At 32.6% G+C, this 12,080-nt stretch overlaps 2 protein-coding genes across 3 annotated transcripts in view; one reads left to right on the top strand and one right to left on the bottom strand.

Annotated features, from left to right (window-relative positions):
* Positions 1-4,169: 4,169 nt before the first annotated feature.
* Positions 4,170-7,496, top strand: LOC110617654 (flavonoid 3'-monooxygenase). The gene is made up of 3 exons (XM_021760596.2): positions 4,170-4,802; positions 6,078-6,530; positions 6,662-7,496. The coding sequence occupies exons 1-3, from the start codon at positions 4,353-4,355 to the stop codon at positions 7,304-7,306; spliced, it is 1,548 nt and encodes a 515-aa protein (XP_021616288.1). The 5' UTR covers positions 4,170-4,352; the 3' UTR covers positions 7,307-7,496.
* Positions 7,497-8,801: 1,305 nt separating this feature from the next.
* LOC110617908 (DExH-box ATP-dependent RNA helicase DExH14) overlaps positions 8,802-12,080 on the bottom strand; it is a 52,435-nt gene continuing 49,156 nt past the window's right edge. For both annotated transcript variants that reach the window (XM_043957223.1, XM_043957224.1), the window contains exons 46-49: positions 10,871-11,041; positions 9,807-9,953; positions 9,614-9,745; positions 8,802-9,145 (exon numbers count right to left, since the gene is read on the bottom strand). In XM_043957223.1, the coding sequence (XP_043813158.1) occupies positions 9,044-9,145; positions 9,614-9,745; positions 9,807-9,953; positions 10,871-11,041 (552 nt within the window). In that variant the 3' untranslated portion in view covers positions 8,802-9,043. The remainder of the gene's footprint in view (positions 9,146-9,613; positions 9,746-9,806; positions 9,954-10,870; positions 11,042-12,080) is intronic.

The following is a 12,080-nucleotide window of genomic DNA, read 5'->3' as shown; positions in this document are numbered from 1 at the left end:
TCAGTCAGAGGTGAGTATAACTGAACTATGTTTTAAAATAATAAAGTTTTGAGCATGTTCATGCATCACGAATGCCATGATATATTTTAGGTTGTTGCATTAGAATCTCACAAATATGTTGCATTGCATAATATGTTGTTGATGTAGATGGATGTTGGATGAACCATTAGCCCTCAATATGATATGATGATTAATGAAAATCCAAGGCTGCCCATGTCCACACGTCCTGGCATTTGTTATGTATGATTTATGAAAGTCTAGGGCTGCCCATGTCCACGCGTCTTGGCATTGTGTTATGTTTAAGAGGAAGTCCTGCGGAGCTCCGTCGAGGGCCGGGCACATTGGATATGTAGAGGGTTATTGGTGACAAGTCCATCCGTGATGTGAATTGTATGTGTTGTGATGCATTCCACGAAAGCATAATTTACGTATATGTTCTTTTGTTCTGCTCACTGGGCTTTTTAGCTCACCCCCTTTCCCTTCACCCCCAGGCTTGCAGGTTCATGATAGACCGGGGAGTCTTCAAGGTTGAAGTCAAGTTAAGTGTAATAGTTAGAGTGGACATGTATTGTAAAATGATTTTATGTAATGTAATGTATTTGAATGTTATGAGGTTTAGTATTGTGCTTGGCCCTAATGTTATGTTAATCCCCTTTTGTACATGATCATTATAAAATGTTTTAATGTTAAGAAATGTCAAACCAAGCTTGATGTATGATATGATGCTATCTCACTAGAGCATTTGATGAGAGCTCTTGTGTGGGGTTTATGTTATGATTTTGATGCATGTTCAGGTCAAGCTTGGTGAATGAAAAAGTTTAAAATTTTTATGTAAATGTTGATCATGTATGGGATTATCAGGTATGTCAGGTTGTATGTTAGGCTTGCTACGGGTCTCGGCGACCTTAAGTCGATCTGGATCCTAGCGCCGGTAGCGGTCCGATTTTCGGATCGTTACAGATATTATCTCCACGTTCTTAGACAATGAATCACTGCTAACAACTCCTTCTCTTGGGCTGTATATCGAACTTCTGCTTCCTTCAACTTTCGGCTCTCAAATGCTACCGGATGTTCTTCTTGCATGAGTACTCCTCCTAGTGCCAGGTTGGAAGCATCTGTCTGCACCTCAAAAGGTTTACTCACGTCGAGTAGAGCTAATACTGGTTCAACCATCATCGTGTTCTTCACATCATCAAAAGTTGCTTGGCACTCGTCCGTCTACTGCCACTTATTTCCCTTCTTTAGGAGCTTTGTGAGGGGACACACCTTTTGGGAATATGTCCTCATAAATCGCCTGTAATAGTTTGCCAATCTCAAGAAGGATCTCAACTCTACAACACCTCTGGGTACCTTCCAATCTTGAATGGCTTTTACTTTACCCTGATCCATGCTTATTTTTCCCTGCTCGACCACATGACCCAAGAACTTGATTCTGGTTTGAGCAAACGCACATTTCTCTTTCTTGACGAAGAGATTATTCTCCCTCAATTTCTCAAATACTAAACTAAGATGTTCCCTGTGTTCTTTCAGTGAAGAGCTATATACCACAATATCGTCAAGATAGACCACCACAAATTTATCGAGATATTCATGAAAAACCTGGTTTATCAAAATGCAAAAAGTAGCAGAAATATTTGTTAGTCCAAAAGGCATAACTAAAAACTCAAAAGCACCATACCGTGTCGAACATGTTGTTTGACTGATATATAAAAACAGAATGAGAGATATGGCAAGGGCGAGGGCTGGGGTCGAGGAAGGAATCAATTGAAATTTTACTAATTTTCTTACTATTTCTTGCACTTTCTCATTGGTGTGTATTTTAAATGCTTATATATAATAATTTTTTTTTATCCGCATAGAAATATATTACAATAAAAATTACAAAATAAAAATTAACGCTTAAATGAAAAATCAAAATCAAAATTTTATTTAATTGAGAATAATTTAATTAAAAAATTTTAAATTTTTATAAAACATTAGAATTATGGCGATTTGATTAATATTTTTATTTAATTTTTTAAAATAATTTTTTTTTCGTGGGAAAATTACTTCTGTCAGCCAGTTAAATTATTTTCAAAGAGATTTAAACTTTTAACTATGTTATTATATATAAATAAATAAATACGTCAAATCAAATAATGGAATTCGAGGGCAATTATATGCAGCAAATGTTCAGAAAGGACAAAAGCAGTAAAGGGGGGCAAGGGCTCCATCAATGCCCAAAAGTCTTTTCATAAAAGAAAAATACAATAATAATAAACTTGATTTTTATTCATTCCCCTTTTATATTTGAAAGTATTTTCTTAGTTTTTATTAGTAAATTATTGAATACTCTATGTAATGTAAAAGTAAGTGATGGTAAAAACCAACTTCGCATGAGAGAACATGCACACATGCATTGAATCTATTTTAGAATTTGACCACCCTTTATATATAACTAATTTGGAAGATTACAGCTTCACTAAATATATATATATATTTTTAAAAATATTTTATATAATTTTTAATATTTAGAGTATTTAGAAAATTTAATTAATAAAAAATATTTTTTATTAAAAAGTCATTTTAATAAAAATAATCTTTTAAAAAAGTTATTTTCACTTTTTATAAATATTTTTAGGATCTTCATATATACATTTATTAATAAATTTTTATTTTTCAAATTAAAATTAAGTAATAGAACATATATGATCTCGTTGAAAAAAATATTTTTCATATTTTATAAATATAAGTTTTTTTTTAATAAATAAATGAAATTTAAATAATTTTTTATTTGATTATAAAAGATATTTTTCATATTTTTTACTATTTAAAATGTTTAAAAAATTAATTAGTAAAAAATATTTTTTATCAAAAAATAAAGTATTTAAAAAAATAAAATTCATCTTTAAAAAAAAATCATCTTCCGTATCTTAAAAATTTTATTGATACCTTTGCATATAAATTGTTAATATATTTTATTTTTTTAAATTAAAATTAAATAATATAAAATAAATGATTTTATTAGAAAATACTTTTTATAAAAAAAATTTATATAATTTTTTCAATAATTTTTTTTAAATACAATTTTTTTATAAATAAATAGAGTCTAAATTACAAAATAATTATTTTTTTTTATTATTTTAAGTATTAAAAAATGTAATGAATTTTTAAAATAAAAAAATCAACTCAGTTATAGTATTATTATTTCAAAAATTTTTCGATAATTCACATGAAAAATAATAAAGAGACGATCAAGAGAAAAGTATTGTTCTTTTGGGTAAAATTTACTTGATTTGACGCGAAGCTTAAATTTTATGATGGGTTAAATCTCTTGATTTTACATGCAATAGTGTGAACCGTAAATCTTTCTGTTTGTAGTCACCGACACCTTGGCTGGTTGATAATTTTCTGGGTAAGTTATTATCAAATTTTTGAATTTTGTGTTATTATTTTAAAAATATTTAATTAAAATATTTATTTATTTTACAAAATATAACTCTTCAATCATTCTATTAAAAAATTATTAATTATTTTAAATTATTTATAAATATTGTAATTTTATTTATATATTATTTATATCTATATAATTTTAATATTTTTATTATATAGTTCTGTCAATTAAAATTATAATAAATTGATTAATAATTTTTTAATATAAAAATTAAATATTTGATTTAATAAAATATAAAAATATTTTAAATGAATAATTTTAAAATTTTCATAAATTTTTAATAGCAAATGGAAGAGTGGTCAACCTTGCACAACTTATATATCCACTAATCAAATCAAGGGAAATTAACTGGTTGGTTAATGTTGAAAAACAGTGGAGAATAATAAAGTTTGAGTTGTGTTGTAATTTTGAAGGATAGATGAGAGTGATTTTTTTAGATGGGTAGATTATTTATAATAAAAAAATTAGTTGCTATTATAAAAATTTTAAAATAATATAATTAAATTTATATAAAATCATAACGATTTAGATTTAATCATAGATTTAAATATCAAAACAATAACTATAATAAATCTCACATATAAAATCTTAACTAATTATAAAATCTTATGTGGTGAGATAATTATATTTAAAATTTAAAAAGTAAAAAATAATATTTATTGATAAATTAAAAATTTTTAAAATATAAATTTATTTTTTACATGTTAATCATCTAAGCTTCCACCATTCTCACGAAATTGCGATAGCACGAGCTAACTACCACCGCAGACCGCAAGCTCGCGCGTTGAGACCTAATTTTTAATTCGCCTACTTTTTTGTTAAAAATATTCTAATGGCGACATCGTCTTCAATCTTTATATACAAAATATATATAAAATCCATTGTCATGCACCTCTGTATCGCTTCAGCTTAATACGAAATGTCTCCTTTCCTCTTGTACTCCATAGCTTTCGCCACCTTCCTCTACTTCTTCCTCCACCTTCGCCACCTCTTCCTTCACCGTGCCTCCCGTCCTCTTCCACCGGGCCCGAAGCCATGGCCTCTCATTGGAAACTTGCCTCATTTGGGCTCTAAACCTCACCACTCCTTAGCATCCTTTGCTCGAATCTATGGACCTCTCTTACACCTTCGCATGGGCTTCGTGGATGTTGTGGTGGCGGCTTCTGCCTCCGTCGCAGCTCAATTCTTGAAGGCTCATGATGCTAACTTCTCGAACCGGCCACCGAATTGCGGTGCAAAATATATTGCTTATAACTACCAAGACCTTGTGTTTGCACCATATGGTCCGCGATGGCGCTTGCTTAGAAAGATCAGCTCCGTCCACCTCTTCTCCGGCAAGGCATTGGATGATTTTAGACATATTAGACAGGTTAATTAATTGTTTTATTTATTTTTCCATATTATCATAAGAAAATTATTGCGGATATTATCACTTATACGAAAAAATCTTACATATTCTTAAAAAACAAATATATAATATTTGTACCTTATTTAATTTTTTTCTTAAAATATAAATAACAAAATTTATAAAATTACTATTTAATTTCTCACAATTTGGTGAAAATTACCTACTTATTCATTTATTTTAATGTTTTTTCAAGCAGTTGATTGTTTAGCCCCTATTTTTATTTAAAATATTAGTAATATTTATATAATGTTTAAAATCTCAATTATTCAAATCGGTCTCTATAATTTATTTGAGTGATTAAATAATTAATGATTTTAAAAGATAAAAATTAATTAATGTATTTTTTTAAAAATAAATAAATAAATAATTAATGGTACTTATACTTGAATTTAATATTTTATTATTGATGAAAATGTGAACCACTTAGGTCAAATAAAGGAAAATAAAGTATTGCCATTATATAATCTATAGGGTGTAAGTAATCTATAGAGATTATATAGTCTTCCAGATCCACAAATTTTGAGCTGAAAAGTTGGTTTCCGCTAATATGCGCAGTTAAGTTGACAAATAACTATAAAATATCTAGTTTATTTCATACATTGAAAAAATATTTTCTTAAAAAATTCATTTTCTTGATTCTCACCTTGACTTCACATTTAAAACATACCTTCGGAGTTAGGACTTGTTTGGTTAGATAATTTAATTAAAAAATTTTAAAATTTTAAAAAATCTTAAAATTTTATTTATTTAATTGATTTTTTTTATTTTCTGAAAAATTAAATTATTTTTTTCCTTTGATAAGTCTAATTAAATTATTTTTGTGAAAAGTAATAATCTTTTTGAATCAAACAATATCTTATTTTACTCTTCTTCATCATTTTTTAAAGAGAAATACTTAAAATCTTCTTAACTAATTTTTTGAAATACTTTAAATATTAAAAAATATAAAAAATATTATAATTATATGATTAAAAATAATTTTGAAAAAGTTAAAATAATAGATTATGTATGATTTTGTAATACATTTTTAATTAATAGTATTTTATTTTAGAATAGATATATTATTAAACTAAAAATAAAATACTTTCAAAAGATTTATGTAGATGGAAAGTGTAATCAAAGGACAAACAAGCGATAGATCTTTTGGAGAAAAGAAAAAGTTTTCCACGCAACTCATATAAGACGTCATTTTCTCCACTTTTATTTGACTAAGGCTCGACGTAACTAATGATGCAGCAAGAAGTAGGAGTGCTCACTCGCGTACTGGAAGGTGCGGGCCCAACGCCGGTTAACCTAGGACAATTGCTGAACGTGTGTACCACCAACGCCCTTGGCCGCGTGATGATAGGTAAAAAAGTATTTAACGACGGTAGCAGCGGTGGTGATCCGAAGGCAGATGACTTCAAATCAATGGTGGTGGAGTTGATGGTGTTGGCCGGAGTTTTCAATATCGGCGATTTCATTCCAGCTTTGGAGTGGCTAGATTTACAAGGTGTAGCAGCCAAAATGAAGAAGCTCCATCGGAGATTTGATGATTTCTTGACTAAGATTGTGGAGGACCACAAGATTCATGGCTCCAACTCTGGCGAAAAACACAAAGATATGTTGAGCACGTTGATTTCTTTGAAAGAAGACGCCGATGGCGAGGGAGGGAAACTCACCGACACTGAAATCAAAGCGTTACTTCTGGTAGTTTCTGTCTTTGTCCTTATTGCGGCTTGTGATAGATTTATTATTATTATTATTATTATTATTATTATTAATTTTTACATAATAAATTTTTGAATGTTATTATTAATTTTAATTATTTTGGTTTGTAGAACATGTTTACCGCGGGCACCGATACTTCTTCAAGTACAGTAGAATGGGCCATCGCAGAACTCATTCGCCACCCTAATATGCTGGCCGAAGTCCAACGAGAGCTTGATTCTGTGGTGGGCCGAGATCGTCTCGTAACTGAATTAGACCTAGCTCACCTCACATATCTCCAAGCCGTCGTGAAGGAAACCTTCCGCCTCCACCCATCAACGCCGTTATCTCTTCCACGCATGGCGGCAGAAGAGATTGAAATAAATGGTTACCGCATACCTAAGGGCTCAACTCTTCTTGTGAATGTATGGGCCATATCCCGTGATCCAGACATATGGGCGGAGCCGTTAAAGTTTCGGCCTGAAAGGTTTTTGGGAGGAGGAGAGAAGGCAAATGTTGATGTTAGGGGAAATGATTTTGAGTTAATACCATTTGGAGCTGGACGGAGGATATGTGCAGGAATGAGCTTAGGGTTAAGGATGGTTCACTTGCTAGTAGCAACTCTAGCTCATGCATTTGAATGGGAATTGGCAGATGGGTTGATGCCTGAGAAACTGAACATGGAAGAAGCTTATGGGCTAACCTTGCAAAGGGCTGTGCCCATGATGGTGCACCCAAAGCCTAGGCTATCCTCCAATGCTTATAATACTGCATAGGAATATGAATTGGGACAACTCTTTCTCTTGCTACTTGAGTTCTGAGTTTGAGTTTTATTTGTTCCAACCCTTATTAGGCATGAAAAAAGAATGAAAATATAGAAAATTATGTTTGAGGATTGAAAGCCTATTTGTACTGTTGAGTATTCTCCTATATAATAAACTGTCTCGGGTAGTTGATCCCCAAAAATGGGTAGATGTACATTTTGTTTGGAACACTAAGGATTTATGTTTAAAAAAAACCAAACTATGAGGGCAACACCACATTTATAATTGTATATATAAGATAGATTATAATTCATACGTTTTATGTATGATTAATTGTCAATTTATTAAAAATTATATTTAACTCCATGGATTCGGATATATATTTATATAGATTGCTTGAAAAGTAGAGTTGAAGGGGAATGCAAGTGAATTTAGGTTGGAAGAGAACAGAAACAAGAAAAGTTTAAAGATTTGAATGTTTATTTTGGTTTGGTTTGTCATTTTTGATATAGCAAACACAAAATGGATGAATTGGAATATCCCCTCCCGGTAATATGACGATTAAAGGATACTATGAAAATTGTCGTTTTTTTCATATATCAGAGCTAGTATTAAGGATTTATCAATTGTCTGCCAACTCCCTTCAAGTCCCATCAAAGCAGCCAAGTAAAGAACTACGAAAGGAGAGCCCGTCACTGCGAAGAGACAAATCTCACCGAAAAACAAAGCCAAAGAAAATGCAAACCAAATAGATCCTAATCGCAAACCTTACACTGAAAATACACACTTAGCAAAATTTGAAAAGAAATAAATCTAAACAAGAAAGAAAACACGGTCATAAGAGGTGCCGAGGTGAAGCAAACCCACTGCTGGAGTCGAACTCCTTTCCCTGTCGCTTTCTCTGTACGTTTTCTTTCTCTGTTAGTCGAACCCCAGTTCCTTTCATTTGAACGTAAATAATGAAAAACTAGAGACCAAAGCCTCCTATTGGTTGGTGCTTTCACGAACTTTATTATCCTTTTCCATCTATCACGTAGATGTCTTCCTCTGTCTCATCAGTGCAATCCCTCTCAAATTCCGAATGGATTATACGTATTTAGTCTTTATTACTTTTCGTTGCAAGTTTTGGGACTCGTGGTATTATAGCCAGAATTGTTTCCTTCCTTCAATATAAATATATTTTAACATAACCCACTAAAGGTCGCCTCTCAAAGCTATGTAAGATCAAGAATGCCATGGAACACTACTGTCACACCCACTGCTAGCCGTTTGGGATGATTTTTACATTTGTTTTAATTATGCTCCTAGTTTTGGATAATAACTACGATTCTCTGGCCTGGAGGCTGAAGCCCAGCTGCAATGTGCCTGCTCACCGACTGGTTGATGTCCCTAGCAGTACCTTCAAATCGAACGGAACTTAGTTGCCTTACCCGGTTGGCAACTAGAGCCGGCACATAATTCTATTTACTAGTTCCTTTGTATTAAGTCCCAACGGTAACAAAGTACATCAACTAAGAAGATCCTTCCCATACAACTCCAGGCAGAAAGTAAGCATAAAACATCCACATGTAATAATTTCCAAGCGTTAAATATACCAATTTCTACCATCTAAAAGGCTGACAACGCTAGATATAAATAATTGTGCATTTTGAATGCTAATATAGTAATTTGCTTTCCAATATTCGCGGATTGACTAGACCAAAAAATATTTACAATTTCAGCCGTAATTGGCCCCATAATGTCTTCAGTTCAAATGCCTGTTTCCATTTCTTGAGACTTCACTATTTCTTCAATGCAATATTCTTTTTCAAAACCAAGATAACAATCTGAAATTAACATCAATTTTGTCCCCTGCAGAAGAAATTGGTAAGGAGTAATTGTTAACATAAATACAGATATTTATGAACAAGTAGCAAGTAATGCTAAGATTGTGCAATATATCGTCTTCTGAGGCTTGAACGTGAGTGGGTCCCAAACATCGCAACAGAAAAGCCATGGCATCTGCCTACTAACAGACTCACCAACATAAATATGTTCAGAATATCCTAATGCATGTTCACAAGGTTTTTGTTGTCTAAGCAGAGCCTTAGCAACGATCTACTCCAGATACACAAATACCTGAACTTGTGCTAAACATGACCTTTTTTTTTTCTGCATGCATCATCAGAAACTATATAAATTTGCATTTTACCGAGAACCTTCCACTTTTTTTTTTTTAGCTTCACATATTTGGATCAGCATATACTTTCTCCCTCCTTTATGGATAAGAAAAGACATATAGAAGAAAAGCCATAAGCTTTGAAGGGAAGGCATGTTGACCTGTACAGTGGTGAAGGACGATGGTAAATCCATGCGAGTAACCAAGCGATCAGAGAAAGAAACTCTCTTCAAAGCATAAAGTTCAGAGGTGGATGTGTTACCAAGAACTAACCACCATGCTTCATCTTTTATCTGCAAAATACAACGACTTAAGCTTGTATTACCAACTATCAACATAAAAGGCACACTTTACCTTAGGGAATCGAGGGATAAAAGCCCTTGAGCTTTTCCTGGAGTTCGTCCTCTCCAATTTGATGTTCAGGGAAAGAGACTTTGTGCCATCAGCATCCTTCTTCTGAAGTTTTAACTTTGTTTTAATGCAGGGAAAATGATGCAGATCCTGACCCAAACACAATGTAAGAGTTGAATAAGAAAGATTATATCAATTTTGCTGTTGAGAAGATTCAAATGGCTACCTTCGGATATTGGCCTATCATAAAAGCAAATAGTATTTTCAAATTTTGGGCAAACTACTCCGGTGAATTTAGACACATTTTCAAAACAACCAGTTTGTCTGAACTTTTGGAAAAATGTCAGCTTTTAGCAAACAGAATTACAGAGCAAACTAATTGGTTTTATCTCCATCAACAATGACTCAATAGAAGTTGAACCTTTGTTTTAAAAAATAATGGTGTTCTACATCTTTTTACTTCCAGCATTATTGTAGACCATATAATCCTAGTCGTCTTGTGTGGAAGGCTTCTGCAAAGCGTTGCTGCTCTGCTGGCAGCATAGTATGGGGTTTTGCCATCCTGATGGTTGTGATGACTGATTACAGGATTATGTCTATTCTTCTAAACTTCTGGTGCGACAATAGCAGCAATGGTTTCCAGCTACCTGAATAAAATTGCCTAAATAACTATGGAAGCCGTTGCTGTAGTTACCTAATACCTTACAACTACAAAAGGATTCAAACTCTCTTCCCCAGAGCTACAGTTCCTACTACTAATGGATTTTATAAGCATGCACCAGTCATATTCAGTTGATTCATTGTGGTACACTACATCCATAAGGATTAAAGGATTAGTACATAGTCTAATCACCCCATATTTTTACGGCTGTTAGACAAGCACAGAATTGAGGCAAACCAAATGTTCCAAGTATTCCAGAAGCTTAAAGCAGCATATTGATTCATTATTCTTCTCCTCTTTCTGGAATTTTTTATTTTTCCTCATGGGGGTTGGATGGATGAGGCTGGAGAACAGATGAATCGCCTCTCACCCCCAAAATGAAAAATACAAATTACTGCAAGCATACCTGATACAATTTTGAAGCAGGAAAACTTCCAATCATGGCCTGCAAAGTCGCTTTTGGAAGATCCAAAAGATGCTGCACACTGGATATTCCTTGTTTGCTTAATGATGACAAAAGATCAGCATTCATGCACGGCAACATCCACAAGGAAGAATCTTTATCAAACCACAGACCCTGACAACACATGATAGGAATTGCAAGAGGTAATTATTACTTTTATTGAACGTATCAACTGAGCTGAAATGAAATTGAATAAAAGAAGTCATTAGAAGCTGTTAATCTAAAATACGAGCACCACTGTATTTTCAATTATAATGAACTCGTAGATATATTTTCATATTTTCACTTTGAAGAAGAAAATGTCTGGGAGTGGGAAACTATATTAATCATTAAGAGAATCTTCAAGACATGATTCATAAGTCATGACAAGGTCAAAACAAGACTGCTTGCAAGCAAAATTCCTAAAAAATGCAATTAAATTGAGCATAGGGTAGTGAGGGAATTTTCAATACTATGTTCCACAAGAATTTTGGCACAACAACATTGAGTTAGCTTTTGGAATTCTCTCATCCTAATGTCAGGTTTAGTTTTTGTGTGGATAATTAGCAAAATAATATCGCAGGACTATTATACAGTGGTCAGCCAACCAGCTCCTAAGCCACCAACCATGATTGCTCACTAGAGAATGAAAGTCAGCATATCATCTTTAAGAGCAAAGAGAAAAATGCAGAGAACAACAGAATAAATAGTCAAAGTGACAAGGAGAGAATGGAAGTATATCCCTCACATCCATCTGGATCCACCCTTCAGAATCTTGGCTATAAAGTCACCAGTTAACACATATAACTCGGCTAAACCAATTCCAGAACACATATCCAGAACACTCCCATTTGTATTCCCCAAAATTTCTAGGATTTTTATAATTTCATAGAACTGCTAATCTTATGCGAGGAAAACTATTATCCACATGACCTGGCTGCCTTAAGCTGAACACTTAATTTGTAACTACTCATATCTGTCAAATTCTGACTAAAGAATATTACTTGCTATTTGACTAGGTGCTCTAGGCATGAACTTTGTCCCTTCTACAATTATATCCAATTCTTTTAATTTTATTAATAGGTCATGATCTTGAATCATTGATACAATTGTATTCCTTTTGAGCCATTTGCCCAACATTGGCATCATTCGTTGACTGTTAAATTCCCACGTT

Source organism: Manihot esculenta, chromosome 6, assembly GCF_001659605.2.
Source record: "Manihot esculenta cultivar AM560-2 chromosome 6, M.esculenta_v8, whole genome shotgun sequence".
Taxonomy (NCBI): Eukaryota; Viridiplantae; Streptophyta; class Magnoliopsida; order Malpighiales; family Euphorbiaceae; genus Manihot; species Manihot esculenta.
Note: the sequence above shows the minus strand (reverse complement) of the source record. Positions and strands in the feature narration are given on the sequence as shown.